This window comes from Mizuhopecten yessoensis, unplaced genomic scaffold, assembly GCF_002113885.1.
Source record: "Mizuhopecten yessoensis strain PY_sf001 unplaced genomic scaffold, ASM211388v2 scaffold965, whole genome shotgun sequence".
NCBI lineage: Eukaryota > Metazoa > Mollusca > Bivalvia > Pectinida > Pectinidae > Mizuhopecten > Mizuhopecten yessoensis.
In genome coordinates, this window is record NW_018403810.1 from 229,336 (window position 1) to 244,923 (window position 15,588).

Below are 15,588 nucleotides of genomic sequence, written 5' to 3' on the forward strand. Positions count from 1 at the left end.
TTTTGTTGACCTTTGTCCATGGAAGGTCCCTGCAAAATTTCATTGAAATTGGTTCAGGGGTTTTGGAGAAGAAGTCGAAAATGTAAATTGTTTACGGACGCACGACGGACGACGGACAAAAGGCGATCGCAATAGGTCACTTGAGACTTTGTCTCAGGTGACCTAAAAATATATATATATCAAAGTTCTATTTATGAAACTAAAATGTTCCAGGCTAACCATTTAACAGTCCCCAGAAAAGTTGCATGTGATGTTTCTTGATAAATTACGAAGAAAAATAAACTTCTTTTAAGCACTCTCAGAATTGCAAGACGTAAATTTCATGAAATATCAAAAGCTAATACATGTGAAATTTGCTTCATCACTAAGTGCTTAAATCAACATGTTGAGGCAACTTGCATTGATCTATATATTTGCCATATGTACCAACATATCTTGATGTCTGCATTTTCAATATGTAACTCCTATCAATATTGCATGCAACTTATTGACACAGCCGATGCATAAATACATGTAACTCCCAACACTGTAAAACTCAATTTCAAACACTTTAAAATCCAATTGCTGACCTTGTCATATCCTGTTGCTGACAAAATGACATACACATATTTCCAGTGAAGAATCTAAATGTACGAGTCTCGAGACCTCTAATCATTTGATGGAACTTGTAGAATTTCTTGAAATACTGAAATTTACCTTTGTGAAACCCATCATTTTTAGCAATACCGTTGAATGGGACACATGAATATAAATTGTAGATTTACTGAATTCCTCGATTAGATTTAGCATCAAAGAAATTTCATAGAAAACTTTATCAAAACTAGTCCTTTACGGTTACAGTACAGGCCAATATTAACTTGTGCACTATCAGAATTGCAAGACGTAAATTTCATGGAATATCAACAGCTAATACATGTGAAATTTGCTTCATCACTTGGTGCATATTCAAGTCAATAGCAGATCAAATTAGAGTTATTGAATAACTTGTATACAAAACATATTAACCTTGCATGATTATTCTTGACACAATTCAAACAATCAAACTTTGGTCTTCAAGGACAAACAAAGCAGATATAGTTATTCTAAATAGATGTGGGCAATTAATCTTCATTCCGTCTTTATGGGTCCTTTCTTACTGTATTTTATTAAAGAACACCGTCACACAATGTGATATTATTTTCAGATATTCTCAGAGTCCAAAGAAAAAATCCTGGGCCAGGACGGACGACTTGCATGTAGATTTATAACCGAAATAATTTTTGATATCGAGTTTTGCGAGTATAATTAATTCAGAAAAGCAGATTATTTATAGTGAATGAACTGCATGTTTTAAGCATGAAGAATGGCTGGGATGAAATAGAAAAGATTTTGAAATAGGACAGATTAAGAAATTTGAAAACAATTGCTGATCAGTGAGCACTCTCAGAATTGCAAGACGTATATTTCATGAAATATCAACAGCTAATACATGTGAAATTGCCTTCATCACTAAGTGCACCACATTGACCAGCAACTCAGATATCAATAACATTGCCATAATAGTATAGTTAGACTTTATAAATGTTTTAAAATCCAAACCCTTAAACTAAGAGCCTAATTTGTATCTTTACAATTAAGATTCAACCTCTTGCAAGTCGTACTTATTGCCATCAAAAGAACATGAATTAAACTAAAGATACTTGTGATTTCACCACCAACATGCATAGAACTCAACCTAATACTTGTGATTCCTCAAACAGTTTGTCTACAACAATGATCTGGACATGATGTCCAATATACTCACATAGAAAATTACCCGAAAACTCGCTGTGATTACCGAGAACTTACCTAGAACTCGACCTGATGAAAACTCTTCTTCTAATGCGGTATCCACCTTGGCGATCTTTTGTCTATCTTTGTATTTTTTGACAAGCTTTCGTGAAGAAGTCTGGAGCTTGTTCAGAATAGCTTCTTCTTGCTCTGACTGGAAAACACAACATTTTAGATGGTTCTTGGTTTTGGTGTAACTATTATTTCTGATAGTAAAATGTCATTTCCCCTCTTTTTTTAAAAAGAAATAATTGAAATTTTGGACAGTTCAAAGATTTACCCCCAATAAAACTAAACATAGCAAATTATTTTTAGAGTAGGGTGGTTTACGTATTCATACTATGAAATGTTGTATGTTTACATTACAAAGGAAGGTAAATGCTTGCATCAGAAAATTCTGGCTAAATACAGCTTTGAAATCGTCACATGTCGATAAGTTGGGGAAAGATTTTTCATCATCACAAGCACGGGTATTCCCTTACATTAAACATTACAAAAATGGCTTATGTCAAGTACAACATTTTACTAAACAACTTAATTTCCATTACTGGTTGCAAGTTTTGTTCAGACAGCTAGATCAATCTCTACACATTTTCAAAGGCTCACCAGCTTGGCAACCTTCTTTCTGCCCAGGGGAAGGGCATAATGGGCTTCATACCACTGTCTGAAGGGTGTGGCGTCGATTTGGACGATGCAGCTCTTGACGAGAGTTTTGGTCCTCACAAGCTCGTTGTTACTGGCGTTGTAGACAACATCAATGATACGAGTCTGTCTAGTGATTGCTGTAAAAATAAAACAAAATCTATAGTGCTTCGGAACATTTGTGTCAAGTTGTAGAAAAGGAAAGTATAGAATATATTTAGATTTAAAATGCCTGCAATCGGTGCAGCACATACAGGTTTCAATTTTGGTTTAATGATATGTTTATGTCGAATCACATGCTTGGCCATGTTATTTTGAAAATTGAGCTTGACAAAGGGCAATAATCCAATTACTGCTGGAAAAAATATTACATTATCTTGCAAATTTTGAAACCAACTGGTCAAAACTTTTTTCATTTGGTCCATTACTGCTGCAGAGGAAGAACTAAATGATTTTGACAGTAGGATGCTTCAGTTTATCAAAATATGAAGATTTGACTAGTTTGAAAGGATTCAGATAATAACTTGAGCCTGCATCAGAAAATCTGGCATGTATAACAGCTTTGATATCGTCATATAACGATAAGTTGGGGAAAGATTTTTCATCATCACAAGCTTTTTAATTAAAATAATGACATTTTTTCACAAATTTTTAGAAACAGCATTATGACTTGACACATGAAAGTATTAAAAGTAACAGTTTATCCTAAGTTTTGAACCGAAATCTTGGAAGTTGGTCAAACAGAAATTTGTAAGAATATTATGTATTGCATGTTTCTGAAAGACGGCCAGTCAGTCAAGAAGACTGTCTATTGCATTGTCTCACATTAACTAATGAAAAAGATAAAATCTGAAATCGGTGGAAAAGTCAACTGGAATGATGAGCACTTTCAGAAATTATATTTAGTTTCACAGTTTATCAAAAGCTAATACATGTAATTTACATTCATCACCAAGTGCTAAATATGTTGAACTGAATTTGTAAATATATAGTCTGATAAACAATTGACTAATTAATTGCTATATTTTCCACACTGAAAAAGAGGACTGATTTCATGTTACAAAGACAAATGTTTGCAAAATCGATAATCAAACTTTCTTTCAGGCTTCCAAGATTTTATCATAATGCCAAATTTACATCTAAGAATGTTTACAAACTTGTACTTTTAATAATCATTAAATTAAATTCTATAGAATGTTTGAAACGCTTGGAACTTTGAAGTACTATTTAATCCTAATTCACCTTTGGAGAATACTGAATGTCATCATGTCAATTTATGTGATTATCTAGAATTTGTCAAACAATCTATCAGTTTTTCCAATACATGAACCCCAACAAAACAATTTAAGAACCATACAAACTCTGGTCACTGACTGGGGGGAAATGAGTCACACAAGGCACATTGTAAGTGTGATCACGGCAACTTTACCATGATATTAATTAAATTCTATAAAACAGTTCTTGTTAAGCAATCAACTTTTAAACTTTCTCTTTGGAATCATCAGGTGAAATTAAGATGTCCATCAGCATTGTTTCAGCCGAAAGATGGTGTTAAGTTGATCATCATCGATTCCAAGAGTACTTACCCTACATGACCCATTCAACACCAAACACTAACATTATGTGGCCTTTAAAGCTTTGAAAGGAGTCACTTAAATAATGAAGATGAAGGGTGCATAAAAATCACTTTAGCTTTGGAAACACAACACTGCAGGGCTAGATATCAAAGTTGAATACTGCTCGTCAACTGAAGTAGAGTTTTCAACATTTACTAGTCCATGTGCAAATTTAACTAACCCAATGATATTCAACAAGATTAAATTATGGAACCAAATACATGTCCAGCAGGAAATTTCACTAGTCTCACTCTATTCAGCTACCCTTATTGTTCAATGCATGATGACAACTGAAATTCAATGACGGTATCTACTATTATTTTGAATATTGCCGTGTGTAAATTTAGATGTTAACCTACCCTCTGAGCCCCATGAGAAGTTTCCCTTGTCCAGCCTGAGAGCACGGAATTTCTTGTTTCCACCCATTGTTCTCACTGTGCGGATTCTCTGGGGACCAAGCTGCAAGGAAAATGATGGCATTGCAATCATTTAATTCACATACAACAGTCATTCCCCCCCTGAAGACACATTTGAACTCGTCCAAATCAAAGGTTGAAATATTTCATTATGAAATTTCAAGGGTGAATGAGTTAGTAATCATTTGATTAGACGACAGTATTCACTTTTCTGGGGGATTGATTTACCTAGGGAGTTATTATTTCAGCTTGATCAATATTTTCAATATTTCTAAATTAATGATATTTACTGAAGTATTTCTTTTCTTTGGAATCATCAGGTGAAATTAAGATGTCCATCAGCATTGTTTCAGCCGAAAGATGGTGTTAAGTTGATCATCACAAGATTCCAAAAGAATACCCTATTTATCAATGTTCATGCTGCGAGAAATAATAAAGGTGAAGTTAATAAAACTATAATCATAAAGTATTCTGAGTTTAACACTTGAGCAGGGCGAGACAAGGATTTGAAACCTGGTCTTCAGAATGTTATTATTATATAATTACTCTATAACTGACTCATCAGCTACCTGTGCTAAATGGTAATGTGCTGACAAAACTGTTCTACAGTTATATACATGTATATCTAAGCGGCAATATCACTCTTGCACAATCAACAGAACCTGATATATCCAACATTTATGCACAGAGATGGCTTGCATCAGAAAATCTGGCATGTATTTACAGCTTTGACATCGTCATATGTCGATAAGTTGGGGAAAGATTTTTCATCATCACAAGCCATCTACAGTCTATCGACTTTCTTTAACACAGCAACTGCAAATTCATATTCTTAATTTTTATTTATTTTCGATTTGTAAGACATCAACAGGATAATGGATGGTAAATGGGAAGAACTTGTGTGAATTCTCAAACTAATGATTTTTTATGCACATGCATGTAAATGCGAGTCCTGTTTCCATAGAATTTTTATTTGACTCATATAATTTCTGAAAATACTAAAGTTTAACATGCTGGGACCCATGTCTTTGAACCATACAGTGGGGAAAGTCCCTTGAAAACTAATTGTGGATTGACCACTGAGCAAGGGTTGGGCTGTGTGGCATATTGTTATTTATAAACTCAAGTTCATTTCTTTTTGCATTTTTAGTATATAATATAAAGCAACGTAATTGTTGAAATAGGATTTGGAGGCTAGTTTTACAACTTGTACAAATCCATCTCCCTATTGCTATTTGATACGTTAAAAGATTTTTCATCATCACTAACGATTCAAACTATATCAACTTTCTGCGTCACAGTAGACGCAACTTTATATGAGTAGGGGATCAGAAAAATGATTATTTCTATATATTCAACAAAACCCTTTTCTTTATCAGGTAGCTAGGCTATATGTATACTGCATGGATATTGGGAAGCACTTCCTTGATTCCTACAAAAAGTTGAGAAATTATGGACTCTCGCAAAATAGACAAAACAGTCAGATATAGAATGATTTGAAGGTAGTTTGCTTGTATCAGAAAATCTGGCATAAATAACAGCTCTGACATCGTCATATGTCGATAAGTTGGGGAAAGACTTTTCATCATCACAAGCATTTCATCTGGTTTTATTTCATGGAGTAATACTATCACAATATCTTTGACAGAATTTGGTTTGAAAATTCAAGATCATTCTTTTAATTTTTATTTAGTGTCAAGAGAGCAGGGATAATCCTGGAGGGAGGCCATTGAGCCCTCAATGTTCCAATTTTCTTTTAATTTTACATAGAATGGCCCATCTTTATTTTAATATTGACTAAAATTGCTGAAACTGGCACACTGCTCTCAAATTCCAGGATCCCCCCCCCGAGAGAGAATGCATACATATTGTGAATTTAGCTCATGCTACAGGGGTCAACTTATTACCTGCCAGGTATGGGTTAACTATGAGTTGACTCGCATCTTGGCCCTTTGATTTTGAAACAACCAGTCTTTTACCAAATTTGTCAAGAACATAGTAAATAAATTGTGATTTCTTTTTTTTCTGGAGCATTTTTAATGTTTATATTAAATTAACCAGTACATGGTATTGTTTTTTTATGAAACTGATTCTCGTTTTTAATTTGAAATTTACAAATTTGCACGGAAATAAGTTCTCTTCCTTGCCACATGTACCTACCGTTGATGGTAAACATGTACAACTCTCGCACAATCTGAATCATTATGAAGTATGCATGTTAGTGGTGATGGCAACTTTACCATGATATTAATTAAATTCTATAAAATAGTTCTTTTTAAGCAATCAACTTTTATACTTTCTCTTTGGAATCGTCAGGTGAAATTAAGATGTCCATCAGCATTATTTCAGCTGAAAGATGGTGTTAAGTTGATCATCATAAGATTCCAACAGAATACCCTATTTATGAAATTATCAATGTTCATTCTTAAGGATGCTATGAGAAATAATAAAGATGAAGTTAATAAAACTATAATCATCTGGTATTCTGAGTTTAACACTTGAGCAGGGCGAGACAAGGATTTGAAACCTGGTCTTCATGATAAGAATGTTATTATTATATTGCTCTAACTGACTGAGCTACCTCCTAATTGGAAATGTGCTGACAAAACCGTTCTACAGTTAACGTTATATACATGTATATATATCTAAGCGGCAATATCACTCTTGCACAATCAACAGAACCTGATATATCTTACATTTATGCACAGAGATTATCACTCTTGCACAATGAACAGAACCCGATATATCCAACATTTATGCAGAGATTATCACTCTTGCACAATCAACAGAACCTGATATATCCAACATATATGCACAGAGATGGCTTGCATCAGAAAATCTGGCATGTATTTACAGCTTTGACATCGTCATATGTCGATAAGTTGGGGAAAGATTTTTCATCATCACAAGCCATCTACAGTCTATCGACTTTCTTTAACACAGCAACTGCAATTTCATATTCTTAATTTTTATTTATTTTCTATTTGTAAGACATCCACAGGATAATGGATGGTAAATTGGAAGAATTTGTGTGAATTCTCAAACTAATGATTTTTTATGTACATACAATTTACATGCGAATCCTGGGTCCTGTTTCCATAGAATTTTTATTTGACCGATATAATTACTGAAAATACTAAAATTTAACATGCTGGGACCCATATCTTTTAACCATACAGTGGGAAACGTCCTTTACAAACTACCTGTAGATTGACCACTGAGCAAGGGTTGGGCTGTGTGGCATATATTGTTATTTATAAACTCAAATTAATTTCTTTTTGCATTTATAGTAAATAATATAAAGCAATATAATTGTTGAAATAGGATTTGGAAGCGAGTTTTACAACTTGTACAAATCCATCTCCAGATTGCTATTTGATAGGTTGGGGAAAGATTTTTCATCACCACTAATGCTTCAAACTATATCAACTTTCTGCTTCACAGTAGCTGCAACTTTATATGAGTAGGGGATCAGAAAAATGATTATTTCTATATATTCAAAAGAAAACCTTTTTTTCAATCAGGTAGACCATATGAATATACTGCATGGATAATGGGAAGCACTTCCTCGATTCCTACAAAAAGTTGAGAAATCGAAGACTCTCGCAAAATAGACAGAATAGTCAGATATAAAATGATTTGAAGGTAGTTTGCTTGTATCAGAAAATCTGGCATAAATAACAGCTTTGGCATCGTCATATGTCGATAAGTTGGGGAAAGACTTTTCATCATCACAAGCATTTCATCTGGTTTTATTTCATTGATTAATACTATCACAATATCCTTCACAGATTTTGTTTTAAAAATTCAATATCCGTTTGTTTTTTTTAGTGTAAGAGCAAGGATAATCCTGGAGGGGCCATGGGACATTGAGCCGTCAATGTTCCAATTTTCTTTTTATTTTACATAGAATGGCCATCTTTATTTTAATATTACCCAAAATTGGTCCACTGCTCTCAAATTCCAGGATTTTTCCCCGGCAGACAATGCATACATATTGTGAATTTAGCTCATGCTACAGGGGTAAACTTATTACCTGCCAGGTATGGGTTAACTATGAGTTGACCCACATGCACTTGGCCCTTTGATTTTCAGGTCAATTAAAACAACTAGCCTTTTACCAAATTTGTCAAGAACATAGTCATTAAATTGCGATTTCTTTTTTTCCTGGAGCATTTATAATGTTTATATTAAATAAACCAGTACATGGTAGTTTTTTTTATGAAACCGATCCTTGTTTTTAATTTAAATTAACAAATTTGCACGGAAAATAAGTTCTCTCCCTTGCTACATGTACCTACTGTTGATGGTAAACATGTACAACTCTCGCACAATCTGAATCATTATGAAGTATGCATGCCAATTATAATTGTTTGGAGACTTGCTTGCATCAGAAAAATCTGGCTTATTACAGCTTTGGAATCGTCACATGTCGATAAGTTGGGGAAAGATTTTTCATCATCACAAGCATGAGTATTCACAAGCATAATGTTTTTCTTTTTTAATGGTTTCTCAGACTCTTGACAACTTTGTTTTTCTACTTTAATCTTTTTTTAGAACTATTTTTAGGTTACAAGTGGATTTAAATTGGGATTTCAACCATCCTGCAGGGGTACTTTATTCCTAGTATGGATGAATTTGAAGTTGTCCGAAATGAACAGAGTGAGTTTAATTTGGGTCAATTGATTTTCAAAGCAATTGCCCCTTCTGCCCCCCAAAGTCAAATTAATACAGAAAGATTGTTTGAATGTATTCTAAATTAAGGTCATAATACTGAAGAAATGTATGCACATATGGTTGGACATTTGCTTGTATCAGAAAAATCTGGCTTACAACAGCTTTGGAATCGTCATGTGTCGATAAGTTGGGGAAAGATTTCTCATCATTTCAATCATGAATGTATTGAGATACTGAGTCTAAGGTTATCACAGTGTACCTGGGATAACAATCAGAATATTGACCACAATGGACAGGTTTTTTAAAAGTCTATACATGTTGTTCTACCAAGAGTCGAGAGCTATGTTTTTATAAGTAGTTTGTTATATAATCCCTGCTGAAGGCTAGATATTATTTTGACAATATTAGAGATATTGTTTTTTTTTAACTAAATTTTATAACATCCTGTTCTATTGTAAATGGGGAAAGTATAGCATTATCTTTATTAAAATTGGGAATAAATTCCTAATTTTTTGGTCATTTTGGGAAAATATGGCATAGAGATACTGTAGTAAAAATGTCAACATCTTTTGTAGTAGGCAGGGCTCTAATGGTTGAGCTACGACAGCGTAGCACAATTGTAAAATTAGAATGTAAATAAATGGGCAAAATTATCGTGTTTTGAATAGAAACAAGCTTATAAATGATCCGATTAACAAATTGATTTTCTGGTGGTAATTAAGCAGTATAAGTTGGACAACCCTCGGAGATTAGATGGTTCTGTATTGGGATTATATACTGGGTTTGCAATATATTGTGGCTGTCCCAGTTTTGAGATGCCTGCCTATTAGACTTGATCCATATAAACTACCATATATGTCCAACTTTGAGAATCTTCATGGAATCATCAGTAAATAAATTTGTAGTCCATCAGCATTGTTTCAGCCGAAAGATGGTGTAATTTTCATTCATCATTGATTCCAAGACATTTTAGTTCATGAACACAAACATTTGATGCTGGTTTGAGGAGTAACGGGCCCAGGAAGAGATGTTTGTTAGTTTAATTTCATTATATAATATACTGGCAAGGTGAATCTCTTTACAAACATGCAGTAAATCGATTGTTTTGGTCACTATTTAGTCTCTTATCTTTTATTAAATCTGCTCTCGTTCTATATTAAAGTGATTAAGAGCAATTAAATGCAAAGTATGATCGATTTCAACGCATTTATTTACCCGTGCATATCAGCTATTTAGATTATGCATCAAATAACACATTCCTTCTCGACGCATCATTTGTAAACAGCATCCATGTCCCGACTACTTTTGAAGGCAAAATAAGACAACTTTCACTCTGTAAAGCAATGGAAGGATAAAAACACACTTGGGTAGTGGAATTGGACTGGGTCGATCGCCGGCAACCATGTAGCTGAATTGTTTATAGCGTCTGTCTAGAGGTCAAAAGGTCCCGGATTCGAAGGCCAGTCTGGCTGTTGCTAGTGTGCCAGGGTTCAATTGTACATAGGATTAAGGTCGCCTTCTAGCTTCGAGCTAGGGGGAATTTCCCCTTAGCTCAGTGGTAGAGCATCCGACTAGGAACCTGGAGATCGAGGGTTCAATCCCCGGTGGAAGCACACTATTCTCTTTCATGTTACACTAGTTACACTGTTACACTTGCAAAATAAAATTTGTTTTATTCTTGAGTATCAGAGATACCTGCAACAGCACATTTGAAACTGAAAGCCGATTTGTTTACAAATTTGCATGTTTTTACCTTGTTGTGGGCCTGGTGCAATTTCTGTTTATGTAGAATTAACTTTGTTTCTCCTCCCCAATACCCCTCAAACCAGCACAAACTGTCTGTAGCCATGAACTGCCATTAAGAGAGTAGGCAGTCAACTGTTGTTCTCTTTCAAATATCTGTGTAAACAGTAGGGTGTCAACAGACTACCAATGTGCAGTTTGTACAACATGTAAGTTACATGTGGAAACATTAAATTGGTTGACTGACTGGTTATTTTTTTACAGAAAAGCATATACATGTACCTTGGTGTTTGAGGCAGGACGACCCAACTCAAACTTCCTCTTCTTGTGCAACTGGGCCATACGCCCTCCCGTCTTCCTCCTCTTGTGCCATTTATCTCTTGAGATACCTAATAAACATGAAATTCAATTATCTATTTTGTAGTCTTCATTTTTGGATAATTAAGAGATGTTCTTCCTTACTCTCTAGTCGAGTACTGTAGGAAGGTGACAATGCATTAGGTGTAAAAACGGAGTCCGATATACATAATTTACATAACAAATCCTGTAAAATATCATACGAATTGGACATGTGCTTGTATCAGAAAATCTGGCTAATGTAACAGCTTTGACATCGTCATATGTCGATAAGTTGGGGAAAGATTTTTCATCATCACAAGCACGTCAACTTGAGAGGTTTCGATTGTTGGGAGAATATTTACGGACAGTGAACTTCGGTTATTTTTAAGTTAATTTGATCCCATTAGTGAGGCAATTTGCGAATGGACACATCAGCTGATTAATGATGTAGCATTTGAAATTGCCACCAAGAACACAGTCGTAAACTTCTTTCCTCTGCTTAGTGTACGTATAAACATACGATAATGACTGGGGGTTTCGTCTCGGATAAAGGATAATATAATACGACAGGAATATTTCGGACACTATACAGTGGATGAGAAGTTAAGACCGAACATTATTTATTGATTTGACCAATATTTCGCTATTGATGTCGAAATACAAAGCTGATTGCAGATGATTGAAATGTCACGTTATTTTCCACACATACCCATGATGGCGATTTACCGGAAAAGGACGTTTCTCGCACTCTCTCGCTGAGTTCTCGCTGTATACTGGAGGGGCACCCTAAGGTTTTTTTTCGTTCTCAACTTTTACCTTAAAATTAATTAATTTGTGAATACAGTACCTTTGTGTGGACACAGACTAAAATGTTTCTCTTCCATTTATAATATGTAAATACAAAATAATAAAAATGCAATTAGATAAGGGAAATGTACGTTTCTAATTAGGAGAGAATATACAACAGGGTGGGGTTCCCAGGTGCCAAATGTTGATCCACGGAATTAGATTATCTAAGTCCGTGGTTGATCTCAACTCCTAAAACGAGTAATATTACTCCCTACAAATCCATAAACATCCAAATAATCATCATGTTACATTGTTCACATATTCATCTGGTGCCTTTTATAGAAGGAACTTACTTTTCCTTGTCTAAATGTAACCCGCCATATATTTAACGAACTCGGCCCCGGACACCATGACCAGCGCCAGGCTATAACACATGTACATGCATATCATTATGTGTTGTCTTGAAATTATATAATATACTTTTATTGGTACAAAATACATATTCAGCATGCATAAGGGAGAGTGGAAAATACTTAGATTTTCTCATATTTGTAACTTTCATATTACAGTTTAGTAATTTAATTAAGAACCTTTCTGCTTTCCAAAAATGCAACAGATTTATATTTTAACAAGCCCTTCCCTTTATTTTTATTCATTAATACCAAATACTTAGATAGCAATCTAATGCCATGTTAATACAAAGGTATACGCACACACTTTGGATTACATTTTGAAACCCAAACATCTTAGGGGAAATTTTACTAAATTTAATTAATGATTATGAAGATGTTTAATAAAACGATACTCATCATTTAACACGTGTGACTGAATACGAATTAGGAAACTGTCATGTCATTTTGTGACGTCGAAATGACGACAATAAACACAACATATTGAAGTTTTCAATATATATGACTTGAAGATAAAGTTACAAATATTTGACAGAGTTTAAAATCGTTTGTGATATCCAGATCCTCGCGTCATTTGACTCAGTCATACAGTGCAGAAAGAAGGTAAAGTTGATTTGTTTTCGATTGGTTCACAAAACAGTTTCTACAAAATAGGAATTTAGTTGTTAAAATATACTCACAGTCCCATAACTGTTATACCCAGCATTGAGATACACAATTTTTATTCTGACTATAGGACTGGAAAATCCTAAGCTGAGATGGGCCCCTTTATAGATTTCCGACTTACTGATTTTTACCCCAAGTCCCTGATAATTTGTTACAGCTATATTTGGACCTAAAGTAAGGTGTCAATAGTAATTTTACACGTTTTACATCGACTTTCGGGTAAAATGCCACCCAATGATGATAATATACGAGAAAGTTACCGAAAGTCGATATAAACCACTAAGACGTGTAAATTTAATCTGAACACCTCAGTTTAGGTCCATTTGAATTATAGATGTAATAAATTCCCAGGGACCTGTAGTTTTTATCTAAAAGAAACTTTTTATGATAAAGACATTAACGGATAAATGTTGATTGTCATCAAGGTCAGACACCGTGAAGTTCCATAGTACATACCAGCCTGGCAGTGTCCGGTATAGACGAATACGGCCGGACGTCCTATAGAACAGAGATAACGCAAGAGATCTTTACATGACAAAACATATCTTCTTCATACAACGAAAAGACTGGCTTTCATAAACGAGAGCATTCCAGAAACATTCAAACATGTTTGGCCAGTCTCAGACCTCTGCCAGTGCCATCAGGGTAGGACTGTCTACAGAGATTAACATTGCATCAACGTGTTTCGTTGTAGTGATGAGATCAACAAGGACAGCATAGTGAGGGATATTACTGATAACAAATATCAGACTTGTTAAATATCCCAAGGCGGACAGAAAACTTAAGAAAAATAAGACAGGAGTCTTCATTGCCCAGATGGATTAGTGGGAAATTAGAAAATGTGCAGTGGCAATCTCCGCAGGTGCCACTTGTGCTCATTTTACAACATCTATGTCACAAGTTTTCCCATGTTACATTAATCATTTTTGTTGTCGCGGTTGGGAGCTCACAGAGGATCTAAACTTAGTGTTGGAGGAAACCGGAGTACCCGGAGAAAATCCACGTCGTCGGGCAGCGGACTTAATACCTCTCATATCCGATCAGGGAATCGAACCCCGGCCACCTTGGTGAAAGGCGAGTGTGCTATTCACTGGGCCATCCGGCAACCCGAAATTCATGGTCATTTAAGGACGGCCTCCCCTGTGTGCAAGATGCATGCTTGTAATGTATGTGTGTGTTTTTTGGGAGGCTGCGATATGTTCGTGTTTGTCTACTTGGGATAGCGCGGAACTGATGCCGACTTTATAGTGCTACCTCACTGAAACGTACTGCCGAAGACACCCAACAGGACGCCCCACCCGGTCACATTATACAGACAACGGGCAAACCAGTCGTCCCACTCCTAATTTGCTGAGCGTTAAACAGGAGTATAAACTACCATTTTTAGAGACTTTGGTATGTCTCGGCCATGGGACAGAACCCAAAGCCTTCCTCATAGGGGCGAACGCTCAACAAATGGCCAAAAGTGAGGCATCGTCAAGGGAGACATTAGGAAGAAGAAAAATTATTTAGAAAGGAGAGAAGAGATAAGGTCCCAAATTTAGTCGCCTCTTATGATCATGCAATTGGGGGCAGCAGGTACCATTCTTACGCCCTACCTACAGGGCGTGGGTGGGATGTCCTGCTACCTCACTGAAACATACTGCCGAAGACACCCAGCAGGGTGGGATGTCCTGCTGGGTGTCTTCGGCAGTATGTTTCAGTGAGGTAGCACTATAAAGACGGCATCGGTTCCGCGCTATCACAAGGAGACAAACACGAACATATCACAGCCTCCCAAAACACACACGCATACACTACACGCATGCATCTTGCACACAGGGGAGGCCGTCCTTAAATGACCATAGCTGTTGATAGGACGTTAAACAATACTAAACCAAACCAAACCAATCCGGGGCATATCTTCTATACTATTTCACCTGGAGTAAGATTTTGTGTACAACGACATCTTGGGATGACTGAGTGCAAAATGCAAGAATTAGGTCACTTCGACCTATTACTTGACCTTTGACCTTACTTTTGAAAACATTTATCCGGGGAATATCTTCTTACTATTTCACATGAGTAAGATTTGTTGTACAAAGACATCTTAGGATGATAGAGTGCAAGAATTAGGTCGCTGTAACCTATGACTTGACATTTGATCTTTACGTTTGAAAATGTTTGTCCTGGGCATATCTTCTATAGTATTTCACCTGGAGTAACCAGATTTGATGTACAAGGACATATTGCTTCATATGCAAATGATGATATATTTCTTTTTAGTTATGCTAGAGTTAGCTGAATTTTACATTTTACCCCTTTCCTTTTCAAATGAGATACTACTTATACATTAGTTAACTCGAAACACGTACGGCATGATGATTTCATACAAATTACATGATTGATTCAATAAGTGCATCGCATTCCCAATGTCTGCGCTAATGTAACACTTCATTGCGGGTAAACATGTGAGAAACAAACTCAACATGTTCTTCTCCT

At 35.5% G+C, this 15,588-nt stretch overlaps 1 protein-coding gene across 1 annotated transcript in view; it reads right to left on the minus strand.

Moving 5' to 3' along the window:
* The window catches only part of LOC110455899 (40S ribosomal protein S8-like), a 15,178-nt gene extending 3,137 nt beyond the window's left edge, over positions 1 to 12,041 (minus strand). Inside the window, exons 1-5 of the mRNA XM_021506328.1 lie at positions 11,952 to 12,041; positions 11,186 to 11,292; positions 4,427 to 4,526; positions 2,416 to 2,591; positions 1,828 to 1,963 (exon numbers count right to left, since the gene is read on the minus strand). Coding sequence (XP_021362003.1) covers positions 1,828 to 1,963; positions 2,416 to 2,591; positions 4,427 to 4,526; positions 11,186 to 11,292; positions 11,952 to 11,955 — 523 coding nt within the window. The 5' untranslated portion in view covers positions 11,956 to 12,041. The remainder of the gene's footprint in view (positions 1 to 1,827; positions 1,964 to 2,415; positions 2,592 to 4,426; positions 4,527 to 11,185; positions 11,293 to 11,951) is intronic.
* Positions 12,042 to 15,588: the final 3,547 nt, after the last annotated feature.